Source organism: Leptinotarsa decemlineata, unplaced genomic scaffold (assembly GCF_025532065.1).
Source record: "Leptinotarsa decemlineata unplaced genomic scaffold, Ldec_3_MD MMD2_tig00026307_RagTag_RagTag, whole genome shotgun sequence".
NCBI lineage: Eukaryota > Metazoa > Arthropoda > Insecta > Coleoptera > Chrysomelidae > Leptinotarsa > Leptinotarsa decemlineata.
In genome coordinates, this window is record NW_027412681.1 from 17,314,275 (window position 1) to 17,333,933 (window position 19,659).

The 19,659-nt window shown below is 33.5% G+C and overlaps 1 protein-coding gene across 1 annotated transcript in view; it reads left to right on the forward strand.

The window, feature by feature from the left end:
• The first annotated feature begins 2,619 nt into the window (after positions 1-2,619).
• Positions 2,620-19,659, forward strand: part of loh (thrombospondin type 1 domain containing lonely heart) — a 701,195-nt gene continuing 684,155 nt past the window's right edge. The window contains exon 1 of the mRNA XM_074181270.1: positions 2,620-2,978. Within this exon, the coding sequence (XP_074037371.1) occupies positions 2,953-2,978 (26 nt within the window). The 5' untranslated portion in view covers positions 2,620-2,952. The remainder of the gene's footprint in view (positions 2,979-19,659) is intronic.

Sequence of the window (19,659 nt, forward strand, 5' to 3'; positions counted from 1 at the left end):
CAAATCTATTCTTAACATTCTGTAGCATATCAGGTGTTATACTTCTGCACTCTGCTGTAATTCGTTGGCGAAGATCTTCTATGGATTCGGGCTGCGTAGCAAAACATTTATTTTTCAAGTGTCCCCAAAGAAAAAAGTCTAAAGGCGACAAATCCGGTGACCTGGCAGGCCATTCGATGGGGCCTCTCCTTCCAATCCTCCGTCCAGGAAACCGGTCATCTAAAAACTCTCTTACCGGAGCAACATAGTGAGGAGGTGCTCCATCTTGCTGGAAATGAAGCCGATCATCATCATGATTATGGTCATTTTCAATTATTTTTGTTATGAGAGGATCAATTGTATCTTCAAGCATGTTCAGGTAGACCTCACCAGTTAAATTCCCAGGAATAAAAAGTGGCCCTACGATATGACTACCTAATATGCCACACCAGACATTGAGGGTACTGGGTATGGACCTCTCGGAATAAGTGTGGGTTACTGTCATTCCAGTAACGGCAATTATGCCTATTCACAGCTCCATTCAAAAAAATGTAGTCTCATCGGAAAAGCACGTGTTGAATGATAGGTGCGGATCATCAATTAGTAGCTGGCTTAGTTGTTCACAAAATTGCAGACTTCTATCAGGATCATCTTCATTGAGTTCCTGTACTAATTTAATTTTGTACGGATGAAATTTATAGGCTTTTAATATCCGTATTATGGACGAACGGGAGACACCTGAGGCTGCTACAAGCTGACGGGTACTTTAGTATGATCCAATTCAACATGTCCCAAAACAGCGACTTCCACTGCTTCATTTCTGATCGGTTTCCGTGGCTGGTGTTTCACATTACAGACAGATCCGGTATCGACAAACTTTTGGACTAACTTGGCAACGTACGAATCATTCACATTTTTCCCGGGATGACTGTTATTACAGAGGCGAGCAGTAAGTCTAGCACAACTATTATGTTGATAATGAAGTTTAAAAATTTCAACTCGTTCAGGAATGGAATAAACCATTTTTACAGTAAAGTTGAAATAATTTCAAAAGCAACCGAACTGAATCAATGAACGTTTGCCTAAATTCATCGAAGAAAGGTTGGGAATTTTTCTCTTTTATGGATACTTTCACGGGAAGTGTTCATTTGAGTTCGCCAAGAACGGTACATATCAGAGATATGAGACGGACTGTGGCTGCTCATCGTTTTGAGGTTCAACTCAGCACACCTCGAACTTCACTGTTTGAGAACTCTTTCATTTGAAGAACCGCGTTTATGTGGAATAAAATTCCTGAGAACATTTTTCCAAATGGATTTAATCGTCAGCAACTAAAATCTAATGTGAATCGCTACTTTCGCACAGGCACCGCTCTCAGAGTGCCTTAAAGATTTTCCTGTAGTGCTTTTGTTTTGACCTTGAAAAAACACGTGCCACGAATCGCACGTCACGAAGTTAGACCTCGTTAATCACCAGTTTCAACTTTTGAGGTTTGCCGGAAATAAATACGAAGAACACTCTTATGTGAACAGTGCTAATTGTTTTTAGTTGATTCGAGCAGTGGAATGTCTTATATACGAATTTTTTTATATCATTTATATGACTTGTAATTTGTAACAATTTATTATTACATTTTCTCCGTACCATTTTCCCTTTTTTTATTGAACATTTTCCTATGATTTACGTGTAATAAGTCTTAGGGCATGAAGTTTTATTGATTAGCATGTACCTAAGGCAAGTATTATTCAATGAAAATCATTTTTTGTGGGGGAAACTCAGTTTTTTATCGACCTTTCTTGGTATTTTTACCTTCCACATTTTTCAAAATTTGATATTTCCCAGAACATGAGGACTTCTAAGACCAGAGAAATGCACTTTATACATCAGAAACCTCTAAACTCATCGGAAAATGAACCAACATTATTAACCAGTAGCTACTCTTCACTTGAGGTAGGTGATCATTGGGTCCGAATTCGTGTGACTGTGTGGAAAAGTACATATTTCTTCATTTGCCTAGCTAAGGCTTCTTTGCAAATGTGGGCAAATCGATATGATTTTGGGATTTTCTTACAGGTGGTATATTATGTATTAGGTATTTTCTTTTGATATGTCTTTGTATCTGTGTTGCTTTTCTTTATTTCACTATATTGAGAATGAATAAACTCACAAGAAGCATCTCACTTGGAAAAGTGTCAATTTTGTTCTCGAATCGAAATGTTCATCAAAATCAATATTCTGTTAAGCTAACTAGATAAATGTCTTCCTAACCAATAATTTTCCAAGTTGTATCCTAAAGCTATAGTACTTCAAAATACCTCATGCATTTGTGTATTAGCATAAATATCCATTTGAAGTATAATAAAAAGTCAATATTTAAAAAGCACGTCGATTAACAGGATATCACGAAAACCAATCATCATCTTTGCCATAATACACAATGAAAAGTAAATATATATTTACTGTCGTCCTGAGCTTAGCGAAACTTGCAATTTATTATTCAGTCTCAGCCGTAAATAACGATAATGAACCTAAAATTCGATTCATATTGTTCTTTCTGCTCCATTCAAAATCTAGTAGACCAAACACTGTTCAAATCCGAATTGGACAAACGTGTATATCGACGTATCAAAAGCATGGCTATCCGCGAGTTAGTCTCTTCCCGCTCTTCGAACAGCTAATACGAATAGGCGCACACTCGATTATGAAATGCAATGCTCGGGACATGTGACACTATTTTTTGTTTGACAAACACCGGGCGGCTAATAAATCGGAACTTGGCATGCCGTTTTTTTTCCTTTATTATGCCTTCTACGTGGAGTTCGCGACGTGATTTATTTGAGTTGTTTGATTGAATGTTCAGTTGTGCGGGATGACAGTTAAAGACCACGCGATTTCGGAAATCATTTTGGTCGGGTACTAGACACGATGTGTTTTTGAATTTTGACATTTGTGTTTGTAGTTTTTTCTCGCAAAATGCTACTTGGAAACGCAGTTTTGAGGTGAGTGAATCAGACTTTGTTGAACTATGGATTTTTATCATGTTGTTTGAAAACCTTTTAATTCAATGTAAATATTTGAATAACAAGGAATTTCTGAGTGCGAGTCGAGATATAATAACAATTATTAATTCGAAAGCTGATATCAAATTTGAATAGTTTTTTGTGTAAGATGGATTTTTGGTTTTTTGTTTGTTCTTGGGGAAACGGCCGAAATTTATCCAAATCAAAGGGGGTCCTTTGACCCCCTTGACAAAATATTTAGGTAAATTTTCGTTATGCGGACACCCGGCGATTTTGAAAAAATTTTTGACTGTACTTACGTATTCAATAATCAATAATCAATATTGTTCTTATAAAAAACTTAATTTAAAAACGAATGCTTCTCCTGGTGACATTATTCTATTTTTATGTTAGTTACTAGTGACATTTCAGAAAAAAGCGGTTGGTATTTGCTGTCGCCTACTATTTCAAATTCGTAATACACCACCAAAAACCAATTTACGATCTAAAGAATGAAGGTAAAAAACATTTGAATTACTTCAGGAATATGGACTGCATCAGTCGTACCAACCATATCATTAACCTTAAAAAAGTAAAATACAGTGATATGTAACCAAAAAGCAGCTCCGTACATTTTTTAACATTTTTATAAGAAAAATGTTGATTATTGAAGTGAAAAGTGTTAAAGAAGGAGGAATAAGGTGTAAAGGTGACCTAGTGAATAAATGCTTGTGTTTTTAAATAGTTTATTTGGTGAAAAAGAAGGCTGAAAAGTTGCCCTTTTCTGAACTTTGAAGGGCCGTAACTTTTTAAATAAGGGGGAGCGCCGCTTTTTTCTTTCGGATTCGTAATCTACGCATCAAAATACGTAAGTACAGTCAAAAATTTTTTCAAAATGGCCGAGTGTCCAGATAACGAACATTTACCAAATATTTATATACGTGATAGGTAATCACTCAGTTGTTTTGCTAAAATGTTTAAAAAAAAATCGAAACTGTATTATTCTCCGGTTTATTCTGCTGATAATCTGTGAGAACTATTGATCCATGATGATTATGCAAGTTCCACAGTATAGAATTAATCATGAAATTGTACAGTTATTATCATGGCTAGTGATAGCATAGCATAGCATAGATGGTGATAGAATTTGAAAGGAAACTCTTTTAATTTTATTTGAATTTATGAGAAATAACTTGATGAAAATTAATAACCTACAAATCTCTATTTTACTTCTACCTAATAATATTTTGTTGAGATGAAAAACTATTCTTTTATTCGAGATTCCTTCTTTGCGATTTTTGAATTGCAAGGATGATAAAATCCATTCTGTTTTCTATATACAATACTCTTACTTTGATGTTTAACATTTGTTTATAAATATTTTTTTTTTGAAAATCGATAATGAGGTTCAGAGATTCTCAAGCATAGTTTTCGTTTGATCGTGAAAAAAATTAATAATTTCAAAATTTCCTCAAGTTAAATGTACCTACTTATGATTTTACCAATCAACTAAAATTGTATAGTTACATTGACTTAAGTTTTATAATTATGTTTTTACTAGAATTGTGATTTCGGTTTTTTGTTTTTACTTGTTCCCCCCGTTCCATACTTCCAGTCATTCTCTAAGCGTCTGAAGATATGTTCCAAAAGTAATTAGAAATGTGGTTTGGTGTTTCTAAAATCACCGATAGTGTGTTTCTACTGGTTGGTTGTAGAACACGGTTTCCTATAAACTGTTCCAAATGTCAAAATGATGCCCGATGATTTGTGAGAGTGACAGTTAGCAAATGACGAGTTTGAATTTGGAATATTTGAGCAGGTGATTTTCAGAAAGTACCTCCTGGACAATTATCAAGAGAGATATATGAAAACCTTGTAAATCTAGCGTGAAGCAACTAAAAACTTCGTAAACTTCAAGAAAAACTTTAAAACACTAAATTCTATTTTTTCATCTTCTTCAGCTGAAGTTTCATTTGTTGTGGGTCAATGGACCCAATAATGAACTCAGATTTTGTTTTAACATTAAAATGTGCATCTCTCGATGCACATTTCAATATATCTAGTTGAAGTTGGGATGATTCTGCAACGTTACCTGGCTGATAGACTGCGAATAGCCATGATGCCTCCTAGATGGCACGGGGAGTTATTACCATTGCTACCCAGGACACGAGAATAATGAACAATGTTGTCGTTGTCGATGACATCCAAAAAAATGTGCATCTATATCTGAAGAACACGAAAAAGTGCTAAACTCATAATCTAAAAAAATGACTCGGATCATCACCTCTTTCAACAATGACCAATTCATTTGTTTCATTGAATGCGGAAGACAACATACTAAAGAATAGTAAATATGTTTTTATCCCCAGCTTATGAAATCTTCAATGATAGGCCCTCTGTGATTTCAATCTTCTCCAATGATTCAACCCTCGAAAAGAAACGATCAAAGTCAATATTCAGTTTGAATATTAGAAGATCATTTCATTGGAAAATATATACTTAAAGTGTATGGTTTCCAGTTTCCACATTGAAAGTTTCATCAATGACACAATTGATTTCAACAGTCCTGTTTCAAAAGTAACCAACAATAATATTTTTCAGGTAATCACTGTCAAAAATTCTGGTTAATAGCGGTTAGGAAATGTTTCTTTTGAAACATAGTTATCCTAAAGGATTGGGTGTGAATTCTCCTTATGTTTTATTATTTGTAGAGTTATTTGTATACAATTTTACACTTAATGGAAGATTTAATATGACGAATTTGTGATTTGTATTCCAAGTACCGTTTTGAGCTTGGATTTGAGTTACAGTTCAGTTCGTTTCGAAGTATACAGGGTTGCCAAACGAAAAAGAAACAGACGTTATCAAAAAGTGCATTAACATTTCAGGGAATAGCAAAAAACTGTAGCTTTTTGTTTCAAAAGAACGGACGTTTCCTGGTATTTTTCACTTCCACCCACAAAAATGGTAATCCCCTCAAAAGTGTTCAAATGAATTTCGTGTTAAACGTTGTCACGGAGTTTTTATCAACCTTTTATTGGGTATTTTCATCTTCCACAATCTGTAAAAATATAAAAATTGTAATGGAGAATTGTATACAGGTGTAGTGGCAAAATAAAGCGAACCAGCGAAAAAAACTGTCAATAATATCAGATTTTTTTGCAATTTTGAAGATAGAGACAGATTTTAGCAGATTAAATACAACAAGTTACTGATACTTGTGATGCACTGTTTGGAACCTTTGGTGTAGTTATGAATATTACTGGAGTTTTTTTCCTTTTGTAAGTATGATCAGTTTCATCTTCCTCTTGAAGATGGCCACCTGGTGATCGAAACACGTGTCAAGGTGTTAAAATAACGGTTTGGTGTTGGGAAAAAACTCCAGTAATATTCAAGTTACTGATAAACGAAACATTTTCAGTTGTGAAAAATACTTTGAATTTACGCATTAACTTATCGGGGTGAAGTGAAATGTTTTACTTATACCTGTACACAACAGTTTTTTTCAGATTGTAGAATGTGAAAATACCCAATAAAGATCGATAGAAACTCTAATATCCCTCACAAAAATTACTTTCGGTCAAAATATCATTTAACTTATGAATGCCATTACTACTATCATCCTGACAAGGATAGATTAAACTTATCCGTGACTTAAAGTTGTGATGTTATGAATGAATTGAGTGCTTCTTGTGAGGTTATCCAGATTGATACTGAAGAGGCAATAGGGCAATAGCACGAAACATCGATGTTCGCCATTGAGGATGACAGTGTTCCAAGTAAGTAAAATTGTATTCCTTTCATATAATATATTGTATAGCGTTCCTCTGAATGATATCTGGTTCAATTCCATACTCCATACTACAACCAAACTGAATAGGAAAAGATGGAAGTCAATCTTTCTATGAATGGAGTTGTTTCGAGAGGGCTTTTTCTTTCACTGTTAATCTGAAAGTAACTTCTATGCATGATATACACATCTTTGTAAATAGTTCATTTTGAAATCAGTTGCTTTATTTTTTGTTTGTAAATTTTTCACATTTTTTGTATATTTTATTTTTGTTTTCAAAACTCGCCCAGAGTGGTTCGACCAAACTACCTGCACTATTCATTATGATCTTATTCAAGGTGATATTTGACTTATAATAAAAAAATAAACAAGAATTTTTGTCAGAATAGTTTCTTTTAAATAATAAAATCCTGTGAAAAGGGATCTAGAATTGAAAGTGGCGATTTTCAAGTACATCAATCTACTAGCTCTCATAGGTAATTCTTCTTCGAAATATTTCTCAAAATATTTCAAAATAATTCAAAAAAATGTAACATTCTTTGTACAGAATTAATTTTTGTGAAAATTTTATATGGCTTTTCCGAAAATATTGACATCATCGATGAATAATATAGCAGTATCAATTAACTGATTTTCGCTTTTTGGAGAAAGTATTGACCAACATTCATGGATAGAATATATATAAATAGAAAACAATTATGAAGTATTTTTCAAACAAGCATATGTGGGATATTCAAAATGTTCCAAATTTTAGGAATACTTCATCAGGGATTATCCTTATTTCAATTCAAATCCGCTATCACAATTTCTGATATTTTATTCACCTCTATAAAATTATTGTCCAGTTCCAAATCTCTCTTTTCTCACAACCTTTCAAGAATATTTGAAATGCTCGTGACTCCGGAGTATTTCTATTTGGAAAGCACTCTCCATACAAACTCCTGGCTTCGAGTGCATTACCATCAACAAGCCCATAAAAGTATTGCATATCTGCAATTCCAGAATTCATTTAATGAACCTTGTTTTAATAGTATTGTTGATTTTTATGTACCAAAAACGCGACCACTATATCGAGTAGACAACTGTTATCACTGTTTTATGTGTACAAGTTTACCTATCGTCAACTTCAATTCTTTTTTCATCCTCAATGAAACCCAATTTAATGACTAAATATTATTTATCATCTATATTATCTATACGTCAAATAAAAACCAAGAGATCATATTTATTAGGTCTGGAAAGAATGATGATTTCAGAAATAATTTTAATTTTAAACGTCACCTTCATTTGCAAGAATGAAAAATCTTTTTTTTTCAAATTATATTTTTTCTGAACATTCTTTATGTAGTTCATTTATGATTTATTCACAAGCAGTTTTTTTTCTCAAAATAATATCTTTAAATATTAGTCTTCTGTCGATCCCATAGATGGAGACGTTGTAAGGAGAGATGTCCTCGTCTTCATTTACTTCATATAGAAAACAATTTGATTCATTGCTTCGAACCCCCACTTTAATTTTTTGTAGATTTTTTTCGAAATTGGTTTGAAATATTGTAGTTATTTCATCAAAATGTATGAAAAATGTTACAGTAATACTAGTTATATGTTATAGTGGGTAATTGGTTGTATGAAACAGATATTCTCAACATGATGAAATATTTCTCGCGATTCAGTGAAAACTTGAATCAGGAAGAATATTTCGAAATTTTTTTTGACTTTTTTCCTACAAAAATCAATTGGAAAATTTTATGAATTGTGGACTTCAAATTGCAGTTTCAGGTTTTCTCATAGTTGTGCGTAATCCTGTTTCAGTCTATTCAGAATGATATACCCATGAAAATTAAAGGAGGAATGAATTCTTAGCAGATTAAGAAATATCTCATAACAATGTTCCTTGATATCTTTTTGGGTTTCCTACCTACCTCTACTCGAAATAAATCAATATGGAAAAAGAAATTAGGAAATACACACGTTCTCAAAAGAACCGTATTTGAAAGTATTTTTCCAGGATTAAGAAACAGAAAAGAAATTTTTCCGAAACGTCTACCGTCAGCTTTTCTAAGAGAAGCTAAGTTATTGAATTGCATTTATCCAAGCAATAAGTTTAAAGGCAAAATTCACAAATAGGACAACTTACTGAATAATTACTTTTCGCAGGGAACTTTTCAGTTGGCCCTTCATAAACTTGAGTTCACCAAAAATACTCATCATACTACATTAGTGTCCATTTCGTGCTAGGTACTGAAAATAAAAAAAGGATTCAATTTCCCTAACAGAAAATGTTTTTTCTCGGTTTCTCCCAATTTGTCATGAAATGCATCTATTCTCAATAAACTGATTGTTTTAGGTTTTAACAATTCGAAAAATAAATAAATGAATTTCAACAGAGAATTGAAGTATACACCAAAAAGTTACTGGTAGTACAAACAACTGAATGGTCTAATTATACATGAGCTCTGTTCATAAATATAGGCTACATTAATAAATATTAAGTTAACTAATCAGACTCTTCGGAGGTTTATATTACGTAGTAACTTTTCAGACTGGATTTATCAATTTCATTTATATGTTGATCTAGATTAATTTATTCTTCAGATTGTGGAAAAATATCAAACAAAAAGGTTAAGAAACAATGGCTCTACTAAAGATTGAATTTTTTCAATGCACTCAGCAATTGGAGATTTTTGGAGGCTGTAGTTTTAATTCTTATTGAAACCATTATTGTTTTAAATCATGTTACCAAATATGGCTTTTTGAAATGACAACGTTGCCAAGAAAAAAACACTGGAAAAATTAACTTTCTATGTGTCGGTCGGTAGCCGGGCGGTTCGACGTGGGTGCTTTGTTCACTCAGTCAATCGGTCGATGTGTGAGTTGATAGTTCAAGCCTCAGGCTCAACGCTCAATTTTCACTTGCTGTCGTCCAACCTGTGTTAGGAATCACACGTTAAAAGGTAAGACCTCGTTAGTCCTTAGCTCGCACAAGTTTCAACTTCTGAGGGTTATCATTCGTAAGGGTGCGATACCTGGTTAACGGAAAAACATATTTCAAACATATTTTAAACAACATATTTTTAAAGATATTAAAGTTCATTGTTCAAGATACAGATACTAATACTCGTATTAGCATTCTTTAAAATTCCTAACGCTATTTTTTCCTCGATTTTTTCAACATTTTTGGTTTTGAAATATTATGATGACTCGAAAAAAATTTTCTTGAAGGTTACTTCGATTTTATTGATTGTGAAAAACTTTACAGTATCTTAATTGTTCGATCAACGTTTTTCGAAAAATTTCTACTTGAATTATTGATTTTGATTTTATTTTGAATCGGGTTCCTCCACCACCCTTTGTATACTATGATATTTTTCTATCTTTCACAGTTTCAAAAAATTATATATAAAAACGTCCAATTGTTATCACTAGTCTCTTCTGGATAGCATATTCATTATTATTGTGTCTGTGGTTGTTCGAGTTCCATGTTTGTGGTTCCTCATTCCAGGTTGTTTTCGTAAATATATGTTGTCTGTCATATGTATCTCTCTCTCTCTCTCTCTCTCTAGATTTTCTTGGCTTTTGCTTCCGTACGGCGCATTTAGCCAATACTACTCTCAACAAGAAACAACTAATGCTTGGTTAGTCTCATTTTAGTTTTTTTTCTGAAATATGTGGACAAAATACGTATGTTAAATTGCAATAGGGTATTGGCTAATACGTTGTTTTCTTATGTCCAGATTGGTGATAGGTGAATTATTAATCAGGCGGACACAAATTTATTATTAAGAACAACAAAATGGCAAACAAAAAATTGAGTGTAACCTCGTGGCGAGGAGAATGAAAACTAGGATTAGCCAGCCAAAATCTCAGAACCGAATGAATGAATGCCTCTAAGTGTTTCTCAAAATAATCGACACTGACAATATGGTCAGGGTCATTTTTTCGAGAAGGATCAACCACTAGTGCCCTTGTCTTAATATTAGAGTGTTAACAATGAAACATCGCAAGTGGCTTCGTTCTAAATATCCATACGTTTTTCGGCAATAACCGTTGGGTTGGAGAGAATAGAGTATTTCAATGATTTGCCATGAAGAAATACAAAACTACTGAGTAAAAATAAAAAGAAAAGAACATAAAAAACCCAATCAGATGGATATTTTGAACAGTTATGAAAAGTTAATTTCCTAACAAGAATTTATAATTTAAAAATAAAAATCAATAAAATGTTTCTAAACTGAATAGTTGTAGGAAAAACCCTACATCTTATAAAATTATTTTATTGTAAAGTCCTGATGATGCATAAAATAAATTCAAAAATATCGACAAAAACTTAATCGTCCATCTACGAACATTTTTTGTCTCTTTTCCAACAAAAATAACATTTGAAGGTTTTATAAACAAATGAATGGATTTCTCCGACTGATTAATTAATCGTCAAATTCTTCCTCATGAAATTCAAATTTTGGAAATATTCGTGAAATACTGCCAACAAACCTCCTGTCCTGGTTGAATATTCAGTTATTCACCCACTTAATGTTCATTGAGTGAAAATAAAGTAGGTACTATTATTACATAATAAAAACACTGTCTTATCTCTGAGTAGTAAACAAAGTTACTGATAGTTATATTCTCGAGTTGAGTGATGTTTATTATTTCATAAATTAGAGTAATGGTCTCAGGCATTTACATGATAAATTAGTGCAATAATTTGGTGATATAAACGTAGGTAGAAAGAAGTCCACTCATTCGAAGTCTACTCATTCGAAGTCTTAACTCAAACGAGTTATCTGAATTATATCATTTGAAGTGTTTGATGTTATGTGCAACCGACTAGTGAATAGTTGCTATAGATTTTGGTGTTTCATTTGGATATTTATTTTCGGTGTCACAGGGCGCGTGAAATTTGGTTGCTGAAAGTCTGATAAAACATGTACTTATATTTTTGTGAATATTTAAAAAACATATTTTTCGTTTTATATTTTCAGTTTAAAGATAGAAAATTTGTCTCGTTGCGTCTCGTTGAAATAGTAATCGTAAGATAAATATTGAGTACTGAAAAACATTAAGTTTTTATAACTTTTCACGTTAGCAAAGTCTTTGTGTTATGCAAGAATATCAAAAAAATATAGTTGACAATCAAAAAAATTGGCAGATTATTTGAATGTCGATGGTATGAAATAAGATTTTTATATCGCTAACAAATAATTACGAATCTGATGACGATATCATTTCAAAAATGAGTCTAATAAAAGGTTATTTTTGGAAACAGAACATTTTCATTTTGTGAAAACATTTGAAATGGGTAAATGAAGATATATACGCATCATGCGGTCGTGAAAAGGAGTTGTCATTTTGCGATTTTTCATTATCAGAACTGAGTTAATAGAATCATATTTTTTTAATATTTAAAAACTTTCGAGTGATCATTTCCAAAAGTGCCAAATTTTGGCGCCATATTTGTGACATGCGGATAAAAATAAGCTGTTTCGTGTCGAAAAAACGAACATTCAACATAGAAATTCAAACAAAACAACGACTTCAAATTATGAGCCTCAGAATCACTTTTTTCTCTTTCACTTTGTGCTCCAACCATTTTTCCTAATGAAGTTGAAACAGATATAGTACATGGATCTACACTATATAAAGTATAAAAAAACTATTGATATAAAATTTCACTCATATAGAAAACATTCATTCTCGATGTGTACCACTTCAAAGTTTGTGGTGAAAACACTAGTCTCCAACTCCTGATCAGCACCTGTTTGGATTACTTAGAAAGACGATTCTCTCAATCTTTGCAAGAAATAAACGAATGTATGTCAATGGAAGAGACAAATCGTCTCCGTCACATACCAGTTCGTAAAAAACATTCATACAATTCAATTCCAGTCATACTAATTTCTGGAAACAAATTTTACAATTTGTATCTGAAGCAAACTTCCGTGCATGATCTGCACATTTTCCCGAAGATGTATTAAATTGTCTTCCTCATTCAGGTTGTTTTTTCAAAAACATTAGTTATATTGTCAAACTCATCAATACTTTCTATCATTTGGAATTTAAGATAGTATGTCCAATTCTTAGCAGCGTAAACCGAGTGTTTCATTTCATTCATAATACCTACAAAAAAAGAATTTGGTTACAAATGAATCTTCATTTTCAACAATAGCTTTCTAATGTGAACGCATAAATCATATCTGGTGAGAATTGTAAACATATTTCACAGTATAAATAGTTTTCGTAATAATAACACGCCAGTGTTGAGTTCAAGTACTTACGAAGGGTATTAGTATTATTTTTGTGACGGACGAGAAACAGCTGGAAATTCGTTTATTTATTTAATTGACAATGAACCGGTGGTCATTTCATTCGAAATTGAAATGAATCAGAACAAATAATCCTTTGGATGATTTAGGGTCACGTGTATGGATACAAAAGGCATATTCTGCCAATGCAGTTCGATTGGTTAATACTAATGATCGTTTATGTAATGGTCATTCGAATTGTCATAATGTTGGTTTAGATATATCATTTTGAGTTTTCCCACATTTTCCATTTCCCACATTTCTCATCTATTTCCTTATCTTCAATTTCTATAAAAATCATTTTACAAACTATAACGATAGTTAATCAAATACAATGATCAAAATTTTGATAGTTTTCTTTCCAACCAATGTTTGACGTGATTTTTCAAATTGACATAATATTTACATTTATGAGCCGATTGAAATAGATCAAACACTGAATGTCGAGTGAATCTCACCAGAATAAATTATACTATAATTCCAAAATAGTAAGCACTACATACTCAGAAATGACTGACGTTGTTTTTGCTCTAATCTGTCTCTTGCAGTGGCGTATCGAAATTATACTAAACTGATGAAGAAAAATGATGATGAATTATATAGAATCACAACCTTGACAACAATGTTTTCCTTTTAATGCAATAATATTCCTGAGAATTTAGTGCCTACTATTATGGGATTGTACTATAGTGAAAATCGCACAGAAATCAGTAAGTCCTACAGATGAATATTGATAATAATATTTTTTTGATTGTGTTGCGAAGAATTTTTCTATAGATTTCATCAAATATTTTCCATGCACAGAAGACAATCACTTACATAATAATTGAAAAATTTATTACTAATCGGATCTTCCACTAATTTTTTGAAAAATGCATAGAGCAAGTTTTTAAAATAACTCAAAAAATAAAGTTTGCAATGGATTAAGTGTGATAAACAGTTTTTTCCACCTAGAACCGAATCGATCTATATATCTATGGAATATTATACATAATATTAATTTAAAAAAATCAGTACACCGAAATTGACAGGAACATTCTGAAAAAAATATTTCCAAAATGGTTGCAATTCTAGTTGAATTATAAGAAGTTATCAATTCGTTCAACTTAAATGGGTCACTGTGTATAGTGTTACATTTTAGATTCCACACAGGGTTTTAGGTAGATTTTATATATAGATAATTTTGCAAGCCCTGTAATAAATCTTTGTGTTAAAATGGGTAAAAATGTGTTTTTTCGTAAATCAGCTGTCCACACATATACGAAAATCTCAAAAGAAAAAACTTGAGAGTAGCCTGTCTCATTTAATGCGTCATTGTTTCTGGTCTTTCTGTGCAAAATATTCCTACCCTTTGCCGAGATAAAAATTATGGCGACGACCATTATATTTCTACTACATTCTATCTGAACCAAATTTGATACTGTTCGGTTGAAAATGAAAAACAGACTGCCAAGGTGATTCAGTGATCACCCTGTACTTATTGTCACGTCAATAAGTATTTATAGACCTCATTCGCAAATAGGAAATCAAAGTTTATGTCTACCGGTCGCTGGTAAGATGAAGTTGTTTTCCTTCCACGCGTCAAACTGTAAATAGCGTACAATTTTTTCGAGCGTGGCCATTTATATTCAAATGGTAGGCACTTTCATTGATAGTTGTGGCGTTGCATTACGTACACATGTCATATGGGCAGGAAATTATAGTAAAAAATGCGACAGGTATAATGCAAAACCTACACGAATATTTCTACTGGTATGTAAATTGTCTCGATGGATTTCACTGTAAAATAGGTTAGTTGTTGTTGACACAATATTAGCGTCACGTTCTGCATAAACTTGTTATTTATTGGGTGTTAGAAACAACATACATGGGATCTTTCATGGTACCATTTGTTTTCTACATTGTGAAACCCAACTAGATGAATAATGAAAACATTTCATTCAGTTCTGTTTAAAATCTGTTTTTCCGTTAACCAGCTATGACACCCCTACGAACGACAACGACAAAGCATTGTGATTGAACAACAGACAGTGCTATTACGACCTACCATAGTAGTGCTAGGCTAGATGACAAATTCATTGTTCAATTTATACATGGTCGAAACAGATCTGTCTGGTGTTGGTTAAGGAATGTTAATTCTTTACTTCAACCAAATACCTTCCAGTGACAGATGCAGAAAAAGGCTGAAAGATATTACTATATCAGTGGTCGATGTCAAATCTTGGCTTTGCAATATACCTGCAAAGGGACCCTTGTTAGCCTCGTTAGTCAAGGTTGCAAGGTTTGAATTTAATCCCATAGTTGGTGTCGTGTGAGGAGATCTGATACACTTGTTTGATGGAAACACCTATTATCAAAGGAATTGATACTAAGGAAATTAATATCAAATATATTTGAAGTTAGATCATCTCTTAGCAAACAAATGGTGTTTGGAAAAAGAGCGCAACCGGAGAGATAAAGCAATGAAGGTTTTTCCTGTTCTTTGGGGCCACCTGGCTCTTCCATTTTATGGAGTCTGACATATACTTGCATCTTTTCGAACTTCTTACATTGCCTCCATCTTCATTTTCCTATAAATTTCCTCAGGGCTTTGCTATATTCGGTTAGGCACTTCTGAAGAAAATGTTAGTTTTGTAAATGAATTCCTCATTTCGCAAGAAAGGTACTCTTGACAAAATTCTGAAATTTATATTCCATATTTAATATATGAAATATTTTATGTTTTAACGCGCTGACGAGTTAGTTGAAACCTATCATTCCAAAGGTTTATTAACTATGCGGTTATTTGAACTTCTGAAATAGCACGCACCCTGTGTTTGATAAATATCATATTTCTTTAATAATGAACATGTTATAAATCGTATAATGAAGTCTATTCAGAATGAAATAAATGTTTGGATGATTTGCGACATCCACCATATTCTAGATAAATTGATTTCAGTAGTAGAAACATGCAAAATAGAATTTTATTTTAATGACGTCACGTTAACTAGCGATCGTGACAACTGGCTTCGTAAATCTTTTCGGTGAAACCATTGGCACAAAGTAATACTGTAAAGTTAAAGAAGACACAGAAGATGACAATGTTAATTTATATTTAAAGTGCCCGAAATATTACATTTGTTATTTTAACAAAATTTCTCTCAAGATTCCTGTTATGGCATACAAATTTCATCATTAAAATAATCTCCTCACGAAGTGAGAATGTCTGTATGGGTACCTCTAACGAATTATGGAGATACGAGTGTGAAAACAACGTGTTCTGTATGCAGTTTCAATAAAGGATAGTTTTGATTTCTCCAAACAGGTCGTAACTTTATTGCATAAAAATCAATGGCAAGGTTTTTAATGAGTATACAAGGAACTGAAGTGGTACAATTTTTTTTACTGAATTTGGTATGATTCTAGATATTTTTATGAAATATAGTACTGCGCATCTTTTATGTAACAAAAGGAATTTTCTGTTGCGTATCATTTTTTTTTGTCTTGCTAGTAGTGTTCGTACGGGGTTGGCACTGAAGAAGGAAGTAATACGGTACTACTTTTCATTGAAGTAAAAATTATTTTTGAATTCGTTATACGTTTCTGAGAAAATCTAGTCTCATGATTTTTCTTTTTATATAAGAAATGGAATTCAGTCATGAGCATGTTATTATGAAATTGGATAATATCAAGTATCTCGTAGGTAAGAAGCAAATTTTGTTTTGTAACATAAACAATCATGATAGTTTTCTACTTCTTAGTCGGATTGTCATATATTCATGTTATTAAAATCAATACTATTATTGCAAAACATGACCCGAGGAATTCTGAGTATGTATGAGCAGACATGTATGAGCAGACAACGTACTGTAGAAATACCAGAAATTGAAGTGACGGTTCTGCATCCAATTCTGGAAGATTTCGGATTGAGTCTCCAAGAAATGAGTGAATATTCAAATTCCGAACATATTTTTGTTTGGAAAATTTTCCACATTTTTTTTATTACATCTAACGGATTCGGGCTCTTCTCTTTCGCAATTTTTCACAAAAGTAAGCTTTTCTCGATGTTTTTTTTTTTCAAAAAGCGAATGAAAATCCCTCGAAAAATCCTTTATTTGCTACTGAAACTTTATTCGTTCATGAAACCAATTTTCACAGAACTGGCATCCAAAATTTTGATAATGAACATTTTTGGACTGAAAAAACCCACTTGTAATTTTTAAATCCTGTCACCGGGAGCACTATTCCGTTAACGTGTGAAGTACAGTATACCTTTATCATTTAATCGGACCTCGCTTTCTTCATAAAATACTGAAGGGCAATAATTATCGGCAGTTTCCCGAAAAAAAAATTACGAGCTGTGATTTTCAATAAACAGTTTACAAAACCGCACAATCTGGTTCACTATAAAATAGCTTCTCAGGCGTGTTCATACTGACTAAATTCTACATAATTAGTGCTTTTCGTAACAATTTGAATTATATGACCTTTTACCTACTTGATAAATAATAGGTTCAATTAAGTATAGGTATGAATTTCACTAGTTCGGACTTCCATTGTCTAATATGTAAAATGATTTGAAATCCCCAAAACAACTGAAAAAGAAGAATTAAAAATAATAACAATTATATTAAGCAAAAATATCCTGAAATGAAATAATAGTGAATTAAAATACAAGTAAAATTAAAACGATTGAAGAAAAAATAAAGAAATACAAATAAATATAAATAAAAACAGTTAAGAGATTCCCAGCCACGTTAGTTCACGACGTTTCGATTGTTAGTATCTACAATCGTCTTCGGGTGATGACTGGACTGATTCTTCCGAGAGATGACTATTTATGGGTCGTTCGAGTACTTTCACTTATCCCCACTTTCCATTTTTCGCTTCACTGGTTCAGTGGGAGATGACCGTTTGGCGGGAGTCTCCTAAACCAATGTTCCTCTCTGTGTATGATCTCAGCTTGGGACCACTCGATGTTGTGTTGATGGGTCCAAACATGGTCTGCTATTCCTGATTTGCTGGTTTTCCCTCGCTGGGTGTGTTTCTTGTGCTCGGCAATGCGAACATTTAATGGCCTCTTAGTTTCACCAATATAGGATTTTTCGCACCCACAGGGTATTCGGTAAATGCAATTCTTGGAATTGCAGTCCGCGTTTGGTGGCCTAGTTTTCGTGAGGCTGCTACGGATAGTGTTACCAGATCTGAAGCAGGTTCTGATGTTGTACTTGGAACCAATTCTTCTTATCCTCTCCGATAATCCTCTCATGTAGGGAAGTGCAAGCACTGGTTGTGACGGCTTCTCTGTCTTGCGAGGCTCCTGCTGTCTTTTAGCCAAAGTCTTTACTACCATCGCTTTGGAGTAGCCATTCCGTTGAAGATCATTTTTGATGATGTCTAGTTCCTTCTCGAGATCTTCCTTTGTATTAAAGAGCCCGAAAGCACGGTCTAATAGAGTCTTGATGATTCCTCTTTTAGTCAATTGATGGTGGTTGGATTCGTGGTTCAGATACTGTCCCGTGTGAGTGGGTTTTTGGTATACAGATGTTTCCCACTTAGTGTCGGTCCTCTTCACCAAAACGTCTAAGAATGGCAATTCGTTGTGGATTTTCTTCTCCACTGTGAAAGTGGAGTATCTGAACAGGGGACAGTATCTGAACCACGAATCCAACCACCATCAATCAACTAAAAGGAGAATCATCAAGACTATTAGACTCTATTAGACCGTGCTTTCGGGCTCTGTAATACGAAGGAAGGTCTCGAGCAGGAACTAGACATCATAAATGATCTTCAACAGAATGGCTACTCCAAAGCGATGGTAGAAAAGACTTTGGCTAAAAGAGCAGGTGCCTCGCAAGGAAGGAATGCCGTCACAATCAGTGCTTGCACTTCCCTACATGAGAGGATTATCGGAGAGGATAAGAAGAATTGGTTCCAAGTACAACATCAGAACCTGCTTCAGATCTGGTAACACTATTCGTAGCAGCCTCACGAAAACTAGGCCACCAAACGCTGACTGCGATTCCAAGAATTGCATTTACCGAATACCCTGTGCGGAAAATCCTATATTGGTGAAACTAAGAGGCCATTAAATGTTCGCATTGCCGAGCACAAGAAACACACCCAGCGAGGGGAAACCAGCAAATCAGGAATAGCAGACCATGTTTGAACCCATCAACACAATATCGAGTGGTCCCAAGCTGAGATCATACACAGAGAGGAACATTGGTTTAGGAGAAAATTCATGCTGTCCAACAACGTATTCAGCCAAGCAAGCGTTGATATTCGCAACATATGGAAACCCATCATCAAGCGAAAAATGGCCAACTCCCGCCAAACGGTCATCTCCCACTGAACCAGTGAAGCGGAAAAATGGAAAGTGGGGATAAGTGAAAGTACTCGAACGACCCATAAATAGTCATCTCTCGGAGGAATCAGACCAGTCATCACCCGAAGACGATTGTAGATACTAACAATCGAAACGTCGTGAACTAACGTGGCTTGGAATTTCTTAACTTTTTTTATTTATATTCATTTGTATTTATTTATTTTTGTTCAATCGTTTTAATTTTTCTTGTATTTTATTTCACTATTATTTCATTTCAGG